This window comes from Dipodomys merriami, unplaced genomic scaffold (assembly GCF_024711535.1).
Source record: "Dipodomys merriami isolate MVZ:Mamm:240054 unplaced genomic scaffold, mDipMer1.0.p SCAF_545, whole genome shotgun sequence".
In the NCBI taxonomy this organism is placed as follows: domain Eukaryota; kingdom Metazoa; phylum Chordata; class Mammalia; order Rodentia; family Heteromyidae; genus Dipodomys; species Dipodomys merriami.
Window position 1 is genome coordinate 294307 of NW_027206119.1, and position 19572 is coordinate 313878.

The 19572-nt window shown below is 42.2% G+C and overlaps 1 protein-coding gene across 1 annotated transcript; it reads left to right on the forward strand.

Moving 5' to 3' along the window:
• The first annotated feature begins 6045 nt into the window (after positions 1–6045).
• LOC138811655 (BTB/POZ domain-containing protein KCTD12) lies at positions 6046–12076 on the forward strand. Its single transcript, XM_069999360.1, has one exon. It carries the CDS (start codon positions 6316–6318, stop codon positions 7297–7299), a length of 984 nt encoding a protein of 327 aa, XP_069855461.1. The 5' UTR covers positions 6046–6315; the 3' UTR covers positions 7300–12076.
• The last annotated feature ends 7496 nt before the right edge of the window (positions 12077–19572 follow it).

Genomic DNA, 19572 nt, shown 5'->3' on the forward strand with positions numbered 1-19572 from the left:
TTGGTGTGTAACTGGGGACATGGGTCTCACAGACTTCCCTGCCTGGGCTGGGTTCAAACTGCAATCTTCTGATCTCGCCCTCCAGAGTAGTTAGTTGTACAGGCATCAGCTGCTGGCATCTGGCATCTACCTTTTTATTTTGGGTGAGTTAGACATTTAAAGCCACAAGTTAAATGCATTTCCTTAGTTTTCTGAGCCCCAGAAAACTGGTAGATACTGCTTGCATTTTGAACCCAGATCTCAGAAGTTTCCCAGACATACTTTATCCTTGTCATTGTTAATGAAATCAGAATAAAACCAAATAAATGTTCTATGAAGCTGGTGCTTTGCAAAAAAAAATCATACTTAGAAAGTTATATATGTTTATATATGACTGAGGTGGTCAGCGGAGAGGATAGCAGGGTGCCTGCTTTATCTATGAGCTCAAGTGTGTCCTTAGGGAATTTAGGTTGAGGCAAGATAATGCTATGGGTCCAGGGCAGAAGCAATAAGCGCCAAGGACTGAACTCCTGCCTAGCCCTCCGCTTGCGTGGTGGCTACTTTTTAAGATGCTTCCTTTTATTGTAGGGCTTAAGCATAAGGGCTTTAGAACATTTCTGCCTCCAACAGAGATAAATGGTGGTGTTACTTTGGCCAAGTTAAACATCTTTGCATCGGGTTCCTCTTCTGCAAAGTGGAAGAATGAAAGAACCTGCTCCCCCTTTTCTTGCTCCCCCCACCTCCTCTTCCCCATCCTCCTCTTCTTCTTCTTCCTCCCCCCCCCGCCTCCTCCTTGAATTCAGTGTTGTATTCTTGCTTAGACTTTTTGCTCAAAGCTGGTGCATTACTAACCTGAGCTATACCTCTTCTTCCTGCATAGACTTTTTTTCTGCTCAGACCTTTTACTGAGATCCTCAGATCTCAAACTCCTGAATAGGTAGGTCTATAGAGGTGAGACACCAGTGCTTGCTTTAGAAACTACTTCTCAATGTATTTGAAGTACTTAACCAAGCAAGAGGCCATAAAATGCAGTGTTTTTTTTTTTTTGGGGGTCCGGTCGTGGGACCTGAACTCTGGGCCTGGGCTCTGTCCCTCAGCTCTTCAGCTCAAGGCTAACGCTCTACTACTTGAGCCAGAGCGCCACTTCCGGCTTTTTTGTTTTTGCTTATGTTGTAACGAGGAATTGAACCCAGGACCTCAGGCATGCAAGGCAAGCGCTCTACCACTGAGCCACCTTCCAAGCCCCAAAATGCAGTGTTTTTAAAGCACAGATTACAGCCAGGCACCAGTGGCTAACCTCTACAAGCTTAGCTACTCAGAAGGCCAAGATCTGAGGATGTCAGTTCAAAGCCATTCTGAACAGAAAAGTCTGTTGTGACTCTTATCTCCAAGATCAATCAGCAAAAAGCTGGAAGTAGAGATATAGCCCAAGTGGTAGAGCACCAGCCTTGAGCAAAAATTATTTTAAAACTCCCATACACAACAATATTTACCCATATTGGGAAGATGATAAATGCACCAGATGTTTATTCAGGACAATTTCTGTTCTGCCTTTGGTCCCCTGCCCTGACAGCGCACATGTTAATGCTTCTGTCATTGATTTATTCATTATTTATTGAGCAGACTTGTCAGGAACCGTGATAAGTGGTGGAAAATACTGATTCTGACACTTGAATGGTGTTTTACAGCTTGCAGATTATTCTCACATATATGAAATTCATTCAGTCCTCAGAGGCATTCACTTCATTTCTCCCCTGTTATTCCCCGTTTAGTTTTATATTTCTTTTAATGTTCCATTCTCCTTCCCTTAAATCTTGGGTGTGTACTTACAATAGTTTCTAAGTGCTGGGGTGGGGGTGGAGAAAACTGCCAAGCCCAGGTAGTATGTAGGAATGAAATTAGAAGTTGAGTCCAGACACATTTGCAGTGTCCTACACTTTAGGATCAAAAGATCAAGTTCTTTTAATGTATATTGTCTCTTATTTAGGAGAGTATGAAGAGTCACCTGAAAAGGAACAAGGCACATCTATATATCCATCACTAGAAACTAGGTTCAGTGGTTTTCCAGATCTTCCTGGATTCCAGTTAATGTAGTTAACACAATGGACACACCCAGGGTGGATCACTTGCTCCCAGCAAACAGCTAGGTCCTCTGGTCCCAGCATCAAAATCCCTCAGTTGTATTTCTTCTTATATTTTGTAAAACTAAGATATGTGCAAGACACAGAACAACAGAAAATTACTGCTTTAGTATCAAATCACAGTTTCACAATTATCTTTCATGGCACACCCTAGCTTTTATAAGGAAACAACAGTAGCTATTCCTTGAGTAGATTAGCTTGTGGTGGACAAAGAGGTAGAAACTGATGGTGGTGTGCAAGCATGCAGTACCTTTCACAGTTGAGTTTGTACTTAATCTGAAGGGTTCTGTGGAGGTTCTGGGGATGCAGATGACCCCATTCATAAACTTCGGCTGTGACACACACTAACTTCATTCCAGACCAGGCCCCTTTGCCTTGCTTACTTTTTGCCTAAAACACTCTTCCTCACAATGTGTCCTATGGTCCAGCTCAAATGTCTCTTTCCCCAACGAGTTCTTCCCCAGGATCTGGATTTAAAGTCATATCGCCATGTGCATCTCTTTATTTTTAATGTGGCATTTACCACTATCTGAAAGGCACTTAATACACATATGTATTAACTGTCTCCCTTAAAAGACCTGAGCTCTAAGAGGACAGTGGTTATGTTTTTAACACATTGCCTGGACCCTACCAGGAGCCCTAAATAAATCTTAGTGGAATGACCAACAGAGACTTGTGCCTATAGTACACCAGCTCAGTCCTAGGCACTGGAGATATAGCGATGCATCAAACAGACAGTGATCTTCGACCTTTTGGGGTTTTATAGTCTAATTCAGGGAAAAAGACATCAACAAATATGGAAGAGAAAGAGAAGCTCTGGAGTAGGGCTGTACTACACCTCACTAATGGAGAGATAAAGAAAGGGACTTGACAGGCCGGTGGCTCATGCCTGTCCTCTCAGGAGGCTGAGATCCAGCCTGGGCAGGAAAGACTGAGACTCCAATTAACTATCAAAACAAAGCCAGAAGTGGAGCTGTGGTTCAAGTGGTAGACTGTTGGCCTTGAGAAAAATAAGCTCAAGGATACCACCCAGCCTCAGGACTGGCACAAAAACAAGAAAAGAAAAGAAACAGAAAGGGGACTTGAAGAAACCAGAAGGGAAACATGCCAACACGTAGAGAAGGTATGGGATGGAGGCTGGGGGAAGGAATGAGTCTTGTGAGCAAAGGGTGAAGGAGGGGAAAAGGTCTGTGCCTGGTTGAAGACACTTTCCCAGGCTTAGCAAAATGGTGAGGTGTGCCAGAGACTAGTCCGGGGCAGCTTCAATCATGGTGAGTCTTATAGGTTACAAGGGGCTGTGGTGAGCTAAGAAGCTATTGTATAGTCCTGAGCAGAGTGCTGTATCCACTTAAGTTGTAATAGGATTCCTGCAAAAAGATGAGGGTGGGAGCAGTTAGGCAACCAATGCAATAATCCAAGAAAGAGGTAATGATGGCTTGGTCCAGGATGATGAGACCTGTAAGTAATCTGGAAAGGTCTTGTAGACAGTGCTGATACAAAAAAATAATTATTTAAAAGTATGTGCAGCAGAAATGGTGGGACCAAGGGTGGACTAATTCAGCAGTGAAACCCACTGGACACCATGCTGGAAATGAACTATACCACTTGGGGAGAAGGGAATTTGGGAGGGTTAAAAACTGGGAGAGAAAGAGGGAGAGGGTGACACCATTCAAAAGGAAATGCACTCTGTATGTCACATTTACAGTAAGATTCTAAAAATAAATAAATTAAAAAAATAAAAATATGTGCAAAAGATGGGCACTGGTGGCTCATGCTTGTAATCCTAGCTTCTCAGGAGGCTGAGATATGAGGATTATAGTTCAAAGCCAGCCTGACAGGAAAGTCTGTGAGACTCGTAGCTCCAATAAACCACCCAAAAGCTGGAAGTCGAGTTATGGCTCAATGGGTGGTAAAGTGCTGGCCTTGAGCATAAATGCTGAGGGACAGTACTCAGGATCTGAGTTTAAGCTCCAGGCCTTCTAAAACATACGTGCAGAATTGACACAATTAGAAGTATTTCTTTGTCAGGCCCATGAGCCAATAAATAGCACATACTCCTAGAAACTCAGCATTTGAACTTGGGACTTGTGTGTCAGCTATTATTTATCCCCTGAAAACAATACAAAAAGAGAGTGAGGAAATATATTCAGTATCAAAATCTGCACTTGCAATTAAACAAACTAGTTTGGGGCTTGATCTTATTTCAGCTCACTGACATGAGTGCAATAATTGTTCAGCAGACATAAACATTTCAAAATGAAAATGACACTTATCCGTGAGGAGACTATAAAAGCTCACTGGGAAGTTACACAAAAGGGTAAAAACATAGTTATCAAGAACAAAGATCTTTCCTGATTTATCCTGATTGACAGCCTGAATTTCAAGTGGATCTGATAACTGTTCAGCAATCTGCCTCTGCCTTGGAAGTTGTTGTCTTTCCTTCCTTGCTAGCAGGCACTGGTGGCACTAGTGTGCCGCATTAATTGGCCCAACGATTTTTCAACACTCTTCTCTATCTTGTCTTTTTTTTTTTTTTTTTTTTTTTTTGGTGCTAGTGCTAGGGCTTGAACTCAGGACCTAGTAATGTCCGTTAGCTTCTTCGCTCAAGGTGGTGCTCTACCACTTGAGCCGTAGATAGCAGATCCACTTCCAGCCACTGGGGGTGGTTTTATGGTGTCAGCTTGAATAGAGGATACACTATGAATAAGTAAATGAATATTACCGAAGTTAGCGATCAGATAATCATTCGTAATATAAAATTTCACAATGTGTGCTGAGCATATGTTAGGGAGCCATCCAGATCCCCAAATCCACGTGGGAGACCAGGAAAGGCTTTCTGGCAGAGAAGTCCTCCGTGGGCCTCAATCTGACAGGTAAACGGGAATGTGCAGGGTGCAGCAGGAATTAGAGGACAGGATGGGATCTTGAAGAAGGCATCCGAATATACAAATATCCCTCTCTGAGACTGGAAAGGACTGCCTATAATCGAGGGGAGCTGGGAAGAACTGAATGGAAAGTCCAGCCAGGGCGCTTGAACCTTTGGAAGGATAAATAACGCCGGGGCTGGGAGCTGGTGCGTGGTTCACCGAGGTCTGAAGGGAGCCTGTGGACTTCCCGAACCCTTTACCTTCCGCCTGCCCCCGCAGGGAGGGGCTGCCCGGGCTGCCCTCGCGGAGACACACCGCCTCAAACCACACCTTTTGCCCATTGCTTCCCATTGTGAGGTCTCGGGACCAGAATCCACACCCAGAGAAAGAGCTAGCCGAGAACGCCCTAGGCCCGATACGGAGGATAGCGTTTTGATTCTAGGGATTTTGTTTTCCCTAGACGATCGCAGCAGCAACAAGAACATTTGGCAGCCTCGGGACTCCAGAGCCTCTCGGCCCCTCTAGGGTTTCTTGATTGGTTTAGAAAACTTTCCAGTACGGAGGGACCCGGTCCACTCACCGCAGCGCCAAAGCCAGGTCCGGGGCGCGGCGGCCGGCCCGCATTTCCGCTCCGCGGGTGGCGGGGAGGGGGTGTACAGAAAGTTTACGTCCCCCTTCCTAGAGTGCCGGCGGTGAGCGGGGCTGGGGAGCCCAGGCCGCCCCTCCGTAACTCCACGATCCTGGAAACAGCCTGTGGCAGAAGAGAGAGAAAGTTGGGCGGGAGCGCGGGGAGGGGACCAGCAGCGAGTGTGGGGGGGGGACCCAGGTCGCTCACTCCTCCCCCGCCCCCCCTGCCCCAGAGCGCCAGCCGGGGTGGAGCCAGCAGCCCCGAGCCGCGTCAGCGTTTAAGATGCAAATCGAGTCTGGGTCCCCTCCCCCTCCCCTCCTCCTCCTCCTCCTCCTCCTCCCTCCGCGCCCCCGCCCGGGGGAGCCGAGCTCCACTCCGCAGCTCCGGGCCGCCCACGCCTCCTGCGCGCCGCGGCGGGCGCCCGAGCGGGGCGGCTCTACTTAAGCGCGGTGCGGGCCGCGACCCGGCACTCGCCTGGAGCGCGCGGGCGAGGCGGGTGCGTGGCGCGGGGCTCGCGGGGGGCGCCCGGCGGTGGCGGTGGAGGCAGCGGCAGCGGCGGCGGCGCGCTCACACCGCGTAGCTCTCGGCTGGCTGCCGCGGCCGGGGTGCAGGGCTGAGCGAGCGTCCCGGCGCCGCGGCTCCTGAGCGCGGCCAGCGCCGTGCGTGCCCGCCGCTGGCTCAACCCGAGCACTTCTTGGCCATGGCTTTGGCGGACAGCACTCGAGGATTACCCAACGGGGGCGGCGGCGGGGGCGGCAGCGGCTCCTCGTCGTCCTCCGCGGAGCCGCCGCTCTTCCCCGACATCGTGGAGCTGAACGTGGGGGGCCAGGTGTATGTGACCCGGCGCTGCACCGTGGTGTCGGTGCCCGAGTCCCTGCTCTGGCGGATGTTCACGCAGCAGCAGCCGCAGGAGCTGGCCCGGGACAGCAAAGGCCGCTTCTTTCTGGACCGGGACGGCTTCCTCTTCCGCTACATCCTGGATTACCTGCGGGACTTGCAGCTCGTGCTGCCTGATTACTTCCCGGAGCGCAGCCGGCTGCAGCGCGAGGCCGAGTACTTCGAGCTGCCCGAGCTGGTGCGCCGCCTCGGGGCGCCCCAGCAGCCCGGCCCCGGGCCGCCGCCGCCGCACTCCCGGCGCGGGGTGCACAAGGAGGGCTCCCTGGGCGACGAGCTGCTGCCGCTGGGCTACGGGGAGCCGGAGCCGCAGGAGGGCGCCTCGGCCGGGGCGCCGTCCCCCACGCTGGAGCTGGCCAGCCGCAGCCCGTCCGGGGGCGCGGCGGGCCCGCTGCTCACGCCGTCCCAGTCCTTGGACGGCAGCCGGCGATCGGGCTACATCACCATCGGCTACCGCGGCTCCTATACCATCGGGCGGGACGCGCAGGCAGACGCCAAGTTCCGGCGGGTGGCGCGCATCACCGTGTGCGGCAAGACCTCGCTGGCCAAGGAGGTGTTCGGGGACACCCTGAACGAGAGCCGGGACCCCGATCGGCCCCCCGAGCGCTACACCTCGCGCTATTACCTCAAGTTCAACTTCCTGGAGCAGGCCTTCGACAAGCTGTCCGAATCGGGCTTCCACATGGTGGCGTGCAGCTCCACGGGCACCTGCGCCTTCGCAGGCAGCACCGACCAGAGCGAGGACAAGATCTGGACCAGCTACACCGAGTACGTCTTCTGCAGGGAGTAGTGAGCGCCCCGGGTCCCCACGCCGCTCCCGCGCCCTCTGCCCCGGCTCCACGCGGGGGAGAGGATGATCGATCCCCAGCCCCTGCCCCCTCTCCCCGGTTTCCCCCGTTCCCCGCCCCCCCATCCCCTCACTAGTTCCTCCAGAACCGTCAGCTCCCCTTCTTCAGACTCTGCAGCCACACATCCTCTGGGCTTCTTCGTCCGTGGACCCGGCTAACTAACCAAGAGTATGGCCCTCCACCCACGCGCCCTCCACCCCGCGGGGCCGGGGTACTTCCGCGTGGATCCAAGCGGGCAGCGTGGGCGCAAAAGCACCAAGCACCTGGCAAGGACTGAATTGTTCAGAGCCTGATTCGTGTACAGAAGATTTTTTTGAAATCTTCTGAAGTCCTTTGGACTCCTTTCAGGTTTAAGAGATCAGAACTGATAACATTGGGGCGGGGAGGGGGTGGTGAGGGGCTTAGGAGGTGGCTAACGGTCTTTCTGATCTTCGTTCAAGGAGAGTTTTCGCAGACGGATTGGAAGACTGATGCTTGAATTAAGACCCCCGTGGAGGGCAGTGCAGTCAGTGACTGTAAAGTTTTGAAAAGTTACAGTATTGGACTAGAGCCAGCACTGTGAACGATCTTATCCTTTTTTTCCAGCCTGGAATAAAGCTTTGTCTCTAGCTTAAACTTGCTACTCCCTCCTGTCCAGGGAGGTCTGGGTTGCATTGCTTAAAACGGCAGCCTTGGAGGTCCAGAGAGAGAAAGGATGCTGCTGTCTCCCAAGAAGCGAGGCGGCCCAGATCGCCAGGGGCTGCCAGAAGTCACCTGGCAGTGATTTGAATGGAACTGGGTAGTAGTGCACCTCGTTTGGTGGGCAGTAGGATGGTACAGCCAATTAGATCTAGGATTTGGTTGGGGCGGGGCGGGAGGGAGGAGAGGAGGGAGGAAAGATGGGGAGGGAACAGTAGACATAACCCATGTATTATTTGGAAGTTGAAAGTGTGTACCATCCATTTGAGTACATGAGCATTTAAATAGCAAAGTTACTGCAAATTTGCATTTTAATCAATATTAGTGACAGATCCCAGTTAAAAAACAGTTTTGAATCCCTAAACTTATCTTGTGAATACTTATATAACTCAACCAAAGCGTTACTCAGTCAGATTTTAGTTTTTCAACTTTGACTTTATTGGCTATAAATCCTGATTTTAGAATCTGTTAGGTAAGCAGAGTTAGTTCAATTTTGGTTCTTTAGAAAGAAAAGCTTACTAAAAAATCCTTATGGTCTTCAAGCCCAGCAAATCCTTACTGCTGAGCAGACCTAAAACAAACAACTCCTCCCCCCCCACCCCCCCACCCCCGCCCATAAAGGCTAACAATGTCATTTCCTTCATGCAGTTTGACGTTAAAATGGATAGAGCTACATGGAAATTTAACCACGGAGGGCTGCCCGTCTATCTATCTATCTATATGTAAAATGGAATATTTTTTAAATGAAGGCAAAATAAGTACTTAAATGTGAGCAGAGCAATAAAATGGTGTTTTAGGGAAAAGCAACAGAAATAGGAGACCTGGTTGCCTTATGCCTTTACTCTCGTGTGGAATGAACTCCCAGTGTGTACCCTATGTTCACCATAAGTGAAGAGGAATGGCCGATTCCTCATGCTTCTTTCTGTGAGGCATCCTTTGGAATTCTGCGATGACGGAGAAGCCTTTCTATCTCTTCGTTTGTTTTTGCATCTTTCTCTGAAATATGTTTTTAAAGAATTTGTAAGAGTCGTCTTCAGTGTTCAAATTAGTGCTATTTTCTCCTTCCTTTTTAAAACAAATCTTGTACTGTATCTTGCTATGTCCATGACAGATTTTAGGAAGTGGGACAGTTTCATTCATAGACTCATGTGATCTAAGCTGTATATACCATATATAAACATTTTACATGAATCATTTAGTTTTTTAAATCATTCACTAATACTATAACATTTCCTATATAACCTCCCTCTGAAAACTTGCATTGGCTGGTGTGTATATTAAGCTTTTGGTGAGTTTCATATATCCTTGTCTATGGTGAATTTGGGCCAGGAAAAATACATAATTGTAATCCTGAGTTTGCTTTATACTTTTTTCCCCCTGGAGTATTGAATACTAATAATACTAATAATATGTCCATTAACTGTCTACCTAAAATCAAGGCACCTGCATTTTTATTCCACTAGTATTTTTTCATTTTAGTTGGGAAGAAAAGTTTAAGCTCTTTATTTGAGTTATGTTTTTTTAGAAAGGTTAGATTTATGTACAAACACTGTAATTTTAAGGGAAATAAATGCAGAAATCCAGGAGGGTTGTGTTCCTTTAACTTACAAGTCAAGCCAGAAATGATTTAGCATTCTTGTTCGCTGGCCAAGAGTGAGTGTCACATAGGGTATCTCTCCTATGGCATTTTGTTAGATTGCTCAATGAAAAAGCAAATGATTGTCTTTAGGACAGATCAGAAACATTGACAAATGGCAAGACTTGGTGATTCTGATTTCCCTCCTCAAATCTGCACATGTCCAAGAGTTAGGAGGCTAAAATTTTGTCTCTGCTACTCGTGTTATGAATTGTATTTTGTGTAACTTTGAGCCTAACTATTCTATCCTGCAATAGTCATCTTTCTACTCCTCCAACCTCTGCCCTTTCCCTCCTGCATCCCATAGATTCCTTTAAAGAATCTAATGTTTGGGGTAGCATAAACTGACTTCTTTTTACAAATGATTGCTCTTTCTGCTCTTGAAGTGAACACATCAGAACTTCCTACTTTAAGCCCCACATAATGACAAGACAACTCCTTTTCCATGGAGAACAGAGTATAACTGAATTAAGTTCCCTTGGCCTGGGCCTTTTGGATCCCTTCCTTTCCATGTGCACTTAAGGTCTACAGAATGAACTGGAGTGTTGGTGATCATCTGGGAGCTTGGATAGGAGCTTAGTAGGGTCCCATTGAATGAGGCCCCCCCCCCAAAGCACCATTCAAATATCATGGCAGAATGTGGAAACTATGCAGATGAGTATGACTGCTTTAATCTGACTCAGAGAAGCAAGCATTTGCATACGTTGCGCCAATTACCAGTTTGATGTTCATAAATATAACTGAGTGATGTTAGACAATTAGTTTTGTAGACAGAATCATTGACTGTGGTGATAAAAAAAGAGCTATCATGTTCCATGTTTTTGCATCAAGTATTTAACCTATGTTTGGTACATGACTATGAATCACATTCTAATTTTTTAAATAATGTTGAAAGTATTCCTTGAAGTATGAGACTAAAGAATTTTCCCTAACAATACTATTTTTATTTTTGTGTTTCTTATTTGGATTTAAAAAAAACTGCAGTGAATACTTATAATACTAGATAAAATTGTCTTAGGAAATTCATCATGTGCAAATACCAAATGGGCAGTGCTTGTTGCATATTACAATTTTTATTGGAATTTTCCATGGAATGTTACTAAATTAAAGCCATTTAAGATGAAGCTTTGAAAATTTTTTTACTCTTCAAATTATGGTAAATTCCAGCCTAATATTCAAATCATTTTTGTATTCTTACAAAAAGTGGTAAATTGTAATGCAGACATTTAGCAAAGCTTTGACAGGAGTTGTTGAACTCCTTAGGAATTTCTTCTGTAATATAAATAGCAAGTACTTTACACAATTGACTTAAGTTTTTAAACCCTTAAACTGAGTATTTTTATTGTAAACCTATTGGAGTGACTATTCTGTTTGGGTTTTTCTCCTCTTGTTTTTCCTTATTAAGAATCATTTCAAACCTGAAGTTTAAAAAGATTATCCAATGCTGTCTCTTGAGAAATGACTTTCCCAAGTCCCTTATACCTGAAACAGGTTTTTCTTATAGCCAGAAGCAAGTTATGTTGTAGCCAACTTTTCTTTTTAAATTTTAGGACAGTAAATATGTTGAAGTATTAAAGGAAAATACTTAAATATATTAAAACTTGAGGATTTAGATTCTTTACTGGAGTCTCTAAAACTTAGACTGAAGAAATTTAAGCACATATCTACATTAGATTATAACCTTTCATGGTAAGAAGGACTAGTTGACCAAGATTCCTTGCCACTTAAATATTCTGTGATTTTTTTTCCAAGCCAAATTTTTATTTTAAAAAATCCTAAATGTGTTTTGAAATATGTAGACATTAATTGTAATATAAATAATTATACAACTGTCTTTGTGACTTTATAGGCAGGTACATTTTGCTACAAATACTGAATATGAATGATGCAAAGTAACTTATTACCACCATTATTAACCATCGAATGACAAAGGGTTAAGGCATTTATAATGGATGTGAATTTTTAAGGTGCAAATTATATGTTGTTTAAATTTTTCTGGGCATCTGAAAAATTTTTATTTGTTAAATAATTTAAGATTCCCACAGCACTATCTGGGATTCTGAAACTGTTGCAAATGTTATTTGCTAAGTGATAGATATCACTGAGCCATTTTCTCAAAAAACAAAGATATCAGACATTTCTAGTGAAACACAAAGGCAAGAAGATGCTCCCTATTATAAACAAAAAACATGGTGATGAAGTCTTTTCATACGTGCCTAAACAGTGAGAATTCCTTTAGCCATATAAATGCTCTAGTTTTGCTCTCCCTGTTCACAACTGGTTGTACAAGAGAAATATTCAATACTGTTTCCCTCCCTGTGTGTGAAGTAATGAATCATTGATTATGTGACTCATTATGTATTCTATTAAACACTAAAAAAAATAAAACATCACTCCTTTAATAATTCCTCTGGTCTCCTTGCTATGGATTGGTGGAAATGCTGGTCTAATTTCAATTAAAAGAGTTCTCTAAATACTGGGAATGCTTTCCAAATTGTTGTGGGACTAATGATGAACATTATCTCTTGACCAAATAATTGGCCAGCTGGACTAGGCATGAATAGGTCCTTTCCCAAGAGTTTATTATCAAGAACACATAAAGCAATTTACAGTCATTGTGGAAGAAACATCCTGCACAAATCTTTCCTTTGACCACAGGCTTTGCAGCCATTATCAAGAATATGGGCGAATATAGGCACACTGGGAATAGAACTAGAAGTGATCTCATAAAGTGTTGAAGGACAATGAAACAGAAGCTGTCAGGTAAACTCCTAATTAAAAATATGCTTCATGAAATTTAGTTCTAAGGAGCATTTGGACAGTTTCTACCTTTTTGCTATAGGAGTTCTACTGTATGATCTTCAGTCTGTAGTTCCTTGTTTACAAAGAGAACACTGGTACTGAGGTTGGGAAATCACAGAAACCAGAGACACAGGAAGCTGGCAGTTGGTCCAGTAGAATAAGCCAGACATCGCCCTTCCTCTTTTCTTTTGCCTGTACTTCCTCCGGATAGCTTTTGTTTTGTGCATATGAACACATATTTATATTTTGAAATGTCCCTCTTAGTCCCTAGTTTTCCCTATAGTCCTGCTGTGACTTTATAGACTTTGTATACACATGTATACATATCCCCCCTTTCTCTACTCAGTAGGAATTATGACTAGTTTATGCTTTACCCTCTTGTTTTAACCATATACCTAAGACTTGCAATACATGCACATGTATCAATGAGCTATCCACTACTTGTTTTTGTTTTTGTTTTTTTTTTTTTTGTCGGTTGTGGGGCTTGAACTCTGGGCCAGGGCGCTCTCCCTCAGTTTTTCAGCTCAAGTGCTAGTGCTCTAGTCTACTACATTTTATTTGATAGCTCCATGACATTTTGCATGATATACCATTGCTTAAATGTACTATCATTTGTTTTATCAGTCATTTGTTTTACCTTTATGAATAGGTACTTAGGTCTCCAGGGTTTTTCAGTTCTGTATCAAAGAATACTGTATTGAAACTCCTTTTATTTATATGTCTATATACCTGAATCTAGCTTTGGGAGGGGAGAGGGGATACTAGGGTCTGAACTCAGGGTTTTATGTTTGTTAGGCAGGTACTGTACCACTTGAGTCATACCCCAGTCCCAAGCATTTTTGTATGAAGTAATGTTAAGAGAGAAATCATCTAGGTATATATATTTTCCTTCTTCAGAGACTTTGGAAAAACTGAAGTCTTAGCCTTATAATTGTTTTAAAATACTATTTTTGACTTTAGGATGGTACAGATAAAAATATACTTTCACTAGAAATAATTCCTTGAATTTTGCTTTCTTTTTTTCTTTGGCAGCAGTGAGACCCTGACACATTTTGCTAGGCAAGTGCTCCATCACTTGAGCCACATCCCATCCTTTTAATTTTAGTTATTGTTTGGATATATTTTGGTATTCTCCTGCAGCCCCAAAGCTGGCATGGACTCAAGTTCTCCTGCCCACAGCCCCTCTAGCCATCATACTCAGTGTTAAACTAGCACCTTCCCCTGACCTGGTGGTATGTAGTAGCATGTACTGTCTCGAGATTCAGGACAGTGCATGAGCCATGACGCCCAGTAAGCCATTGGATGACTCTATGGTTGAGTCTGCACTGCACTGAGAGACTGAGCTATGACATTTGGTAAGTCAGAAAGATTCAGTGAATTTTTGTATATACTTGCATACCACCCAACATATTCACTTATAACTTTATAAGCTAAATCTAGCTTCCACATATAAAGGAAAATATGTGTCCCTTGCAAGGAGAACTCAAATAGTGTAATTATTTAGAAAGATGGAGTCAAAGTTCAATGCACAGAAATGGCAGGACAAAAAATGGCAGTAGTACTCACTAGACACTATGTTGAAAACAAAACACGTGGGTGGGGATGGGAGAAAAAACTTGGAGAGAGCGTGAGAAAGGGTGATACTGCGCAAAGAGAAATGTGTGCATTACCTGACATGTAACTACAACCCCTCTGTACATCATCTTTACTTATAAATAAAAAATACACTAGGAAGCAGGTATTTGAAAGAGGCAAGGTGAGGTTAAGGGGACGGGTAGATGAATGAAGAGGAAAAGACGGGGAGAATTCAATGTATAGCCTACAAAATTCAGAAGAGTGTGGAAAGGAGTGGGGAGGGGAGGGGTGGGCGAGAATGTTCAGAGGATGATACTGATCAAGAGCCATTGTATGCAGAAATTTTGTTAAATGTCAACTCATTAGTACAACTACTTAAAGTTAATAAAGTTAAAAATGTTTTTTTTGTCTCACCATATTTTCAATTTACAATGGGTTTATTGGGACATTACCTCCTCCATAGGTGGAGGAGGATATGTAATAGAATGCACTTAGAAGTTCTAGAAGGTGGTGATGGTGATGGTATGAACTAACTTTCAGTCATTTGTATGTAAGTATGAAATTTTACATAGCTTTCATATTGAAGACAAGACTTCTCTATTTCTATCTTCTTTCCTTTTTTTTTTCTTTGTTGGTTGTGGGGCTTAACTCAGGGCCTGGGTGCTGAGCTCTTTTTGCTTAAGGCTAGCACTCTACTAATTTGATCCACAGCTCGACTTCTAGTTTTCTGTTGGTTAATTGTATAGAAGAGTCTCATAGGGACTTTTCTGTTCTAGCTGGCTTTACACTGTGATCCTCAAATCTTAGCCTCTTGAGAAGCTAGGATTACAGAGTATGCCACCGGTGCCCTGCTCTTCTTTCCATTTTTATCTGAGATGTTTTCCATGAGCTGGCACCAATACTTGGTTTTTAGGAATGTATGAAGTCTAGAGGAGCCATCATACATTCCTTATTACTCAGGGGAGTTGGAAAGGATGAGAACCCAGACATCAGTAGCATAGCAACAGGACACCTAAACATCAGTTTTACTATTTGAGATATGTGTGTGTGAAATGGGATTTCATCCATTTAATTGGTAAGTGATTTATGAAATGGTTTCATATTATAAGAAGAATGACAAGATTACATAAACTTAAAAATACAATTGCGACCAGTAAAAGAGCATTTTGAAATTGTAGAATTCCAGGGATAAGTTCACTCTTCTGCATTAAAAATGGTATCTCTCTCACACACATGCACACGTGCACACACACATGTACACACACGTTTCTTGACATACCATGTCAACCTTTTAGCTTCACCAACCATTAACTGAGCCTCTGATCTATTCCAGGCCTTCTCCTTTCAGGTATGTTTCTTTACCTTCACAGAGAGTAACATGGCCAACTAGCCAATAACATGGTCTTTTGTAATTATTAGAACTTACAGAAATTCATTGGAGTTCTTTGTAATAGCATCTGACAACATTTCACAAGTTGTTTAACATTTAGTCCCCATGAATTTGTTATGTTTCATTTTCCTTTTTGGGTGGATAAAGGGAAAATAGAATAAAAAATCAGAACATGCTGTAATTTTTTCATATGCAGAAAGATAAAAGCAATGGAAATAGTTTCTTGCTCTTCCTTACTCTGTCTTCTTTGGCAAGCATTGAATACAACCCTAGCATTTTGAATAAAACCAGGGAAACAAAACTAAGGATTTTGCTTCATTTGTAACTTGGGTTGCTTGCCTCTATATAGTGATTTTAGCTGACCCTTCTTCACTCATTTTGATATCCATTTGCCCACTTATTTATAAATGAGGAAAAAAGCTTATTTTATTTTTGCTCCAGGTTTTAACACAGTATATATAGCATGTGATAGATCATTAATAAAAATTTGTTGAAAAAATTAATAACTGTTTGTGCTAATTCATTTCTTTTATCGATTAGGGAAAAAAACTTAAAATTTGCCAATCTGTAACACATCACACTAACAAAAGTCAATAAGCCCTCTTTACACATTATGAATTATATGCAATTTATATATTATTTATGTAATGTATAAGTTATATATAATAAATATATTTTCAGTTATAATTGTTCAAATATGATACATTTGAGTAATATATGAGCTATATACATATATATTTTAGTAATATATATGTATATTTTTGAGCAATCCTAACTATAGTTTCATAAATGCATATCTGTCCTTTTTACCTGACTTGAAAGTAACAGAGATTAAAAGGGGACGTGATTTATTTATTTTTCTCAATAGTTAGGTAGCAGCTGTTCCCAAGCCCCATGTGAATTTCTGGTTAACGTAGAAAATGCTTGACAGACATTATGTGATGGAAGTCAAGTTCATTGACAGCCACATTCTAAGTTTTCCTCTGGGGCTATTATTTGGTACAATTTTGCAAATCTTAACTGGGACATTTCAAGAGGCGCCTCTAAGAGTTGTAGGAAAGAAATCTGACCTCTCTGAAATGCAAGAGTATCCTGTTCCAAATGTTCTCTGATGAGAGTTGTGTGTTTTTAAAAAAAATGACAGTTGCAAGGACTTTTAAAAATTGATCTGTACAATGATGTTCTGACTTTACAATAGTGAAAGTGTGTTGATTTTTTTTCTCTGCTTAGAACTATGTACCTTCAGAGTACAAGGTCTTTCCATAAATTGCTGTCAGGTACAGAGTTAAAAGCTTTGCTCCCTGGTTTTAAACAGTGAATTAAAAAGCTGGATGCTAGTGGCTCACACCAGTAATCCTAGCTACTCAGGAGGGTGAGATATGTGGATTGTGGTTCAAAGCCAGCTGGGAGAGACAAATCTGAGAGACTTATCTCCAAATTACCACCAAAACCCTAGAAGTAAAGCTGTGACTCCAAGTGGTAAAGCACTAGCTAGCCTTGAGCCAAAAAGCCCAGGGACAGTGCCTAGGCCCTGAATTTAAGCTGGATAACCCAAAAAAGAAAAAGAAAGAAAAAAGGAAAAGAAAAAAAAAAAGAAAAGGAAAGCAAACTGCAAACTATACTTTTGGATGTTTTGGCACCCAATGTCAGAAAGAGCTACTTTAGCCTTGAATGTTTTCTTTCTTTTCTTTTCTTTCTTTCTTTCTTTTTTTTTTTTTTTTTGATGTGGGCTAGTATGGGGTTTGAACTCGAGGCCTTTTACTTGTGGCCTTTTACTTGTGTTCTACTGTTTGATTCATACCCTATTCCTTTTGCCTTACTTATTTTTCAGATGGGTTCTAACGTTTTTTCACCATAAGAACCACACATTTTTAAATTTTAAATTGTTATTATAGAGGGATTGCGGTTATTTATTCTGTGTTGTCTTTTTTTTGGGTCTGGTCCTGCAGCCTGAAATCTGGGCCTGGGCGCTGTCCCTCAGCTCTTTAGCTCAAGGCTAGTGCTCTACCACTTGAGCCACAGCACCACTTCCAGCTTTTTTTCTTTTTGCTTATGTGGTGCTGGAGAATCGAACCCAGGGCCTCAGGCATGCAAGGCAAGCGCTCTACCACTGAGCCACCTTCCCAGCTCGAGGGATTGCGGTTATTTAAACCAGGTAATGGACAGGGTCACCCTACACATTTCATGATGAGCTATGAGGAAATCTTTCTCTCTGTGTGTGTGTGTGTGTGTGTGTGTGTGTGTGTGTGTGTGTGTGTGTGTGTGTGTGTGTGTGAGATAACATATTCATTGAATATGTTATCTTTTCAAACAAAATAAGGTATATTTGTTAAGACAATTTTTCACAGCTATAAAATCATTCTGGTTTTATCAACACCTTTGTACTTTGTGTACTGTTCAAGATGACCAGAGGCTATTTGGACATTATTCTTTAGGGCTGTTGAAAGGGGAATAGGTGAAGACTGAGGTGGCTGTGCACTGATTAATGGGAACATATAAAAAATAACTATGGAAAAACAATGTTTGTTAAATATAAGAATATTAATACAGCTACCCAAAACACTGTGCTTCAAGACAATCGTTTTGAGAGACTTAACATTTATTTCTGTAAGACTACAGGAAATCAATTTAAGGTGATGTTTAGCAGAAAGGAAGAGTTACTTGTTGATATTAGAAAAATGAATAATTTCTGGTGGGGTGACGTTGATCATGGTACTTTGTACTCACAAATCAACATGTTGAATGGAAACCCCTTTAACCAACTACTCTAAGACAGTAAACAAATAATTAAAAAAACTTCAGGTGAGATATAGGGGTGAAGTTCACACAGTAATATGAATCTACATTTTTCTATAGAACTATATACTTCAAATAGTACAAAGGGTAAACCTTAGGTTACATGTATTTTCCTATAAGAACAAAAGTACGGTTTTAATGATAATAGCACAAAGAATGCAGAAAATTATAAAAAGAATAATTCTTGTGTAAACATTCTCCCACAAAAGGTTGACTTTGAAATGACCTCAATGGTAATGAGGAAGTATGCAGAGTCACCTCCCTAGTTGTACTCTGCCAGTAACATAATGCTCAAACCTAACAGCAATTCATCATTTGGGAGAGTTATAAATCATACAACAAATGAGTCTACTAACTTTCAGTAACCTAATTTCTGAAAAATTGAGAATATGTGTACATGTCAGAATGTGCTTAAATTTGCATTATATGAATTTTCTATTTTTGGTGCTTCGTCCCTCTCCATTAGCTCAAATAATTAAGACTTGGTACTCAATTTGAATTGAAATGAAATTCCACCCAATTTGGATTTTCAAAGGGTTTTGCAAGACACTGTAACTCCCATTTCACAAGTCAGAGGAAGGAAGGAACAATTGGTTATTGGGTCAAAATTGATATTTAGGCTCAGAAACCAAGTTAGCATTTCTAATGTTAAGAAAGGTCTTAGTCTATGTTCTTTCCATTATCATTGTTTTATAAATTAATTTTGTTTTTTTTAAGGATTTATAGCATGAGACTAGTATTTTTTGAAACAAAGGTAAATGATGCAGAAATCACAGCTGGAGTATTTTTAAATATATATTATAGTAATTAGCACATAATGATTATACATACTTACGGGGTATGGTATTTACACATGTATTCATGTATAATGACCCTATCAGGGTAATGGGCAAATCAGTTCAGTCATCATTTCTCTGAGTTGGAAGCATTCAAAGTGTTGTCTAACAGCCATTTCAAATATACAGTTTATTGTTGCCAACTGTTATTACCCTACTGAGGTATAGAACAAATTATTCCTTCTACTCAGTCATATTCTCTCCATCTTCTCCTCTGCACCCACAATAGTATTTTTAAGGAAATTTTAGAATATATAGCTTCAGCATGGACTGAAAGTTTTCTCTGGAAGATGTAGAGATTGCTCCCAACGTTCACCAGCCATGGGAGGAGGATTAAGGATGGTTTTGCTGTCATAACAATGTCTCAGCTGCTTTGAGATTGGCATCCTTTGTGAAGCTGACTCACAGCTAAAGATTACCAGCTTAGAAGAGAGAAAATACTTTAGAGTAAAGGAATGTAAACTTGGATAAAGATTGAAACTGGGAAATATATGTTTATCCT

Bases quoted from the DNA above. Each gene is read 5' to 3' on its own strand.
- LOC138811655 (XM_069999360.1), top strand. From the start codon at position 6,316: ATGGCTTTGGCGGACAGCACTCGAGGATTACCCAACGGGGGCGGCGGC.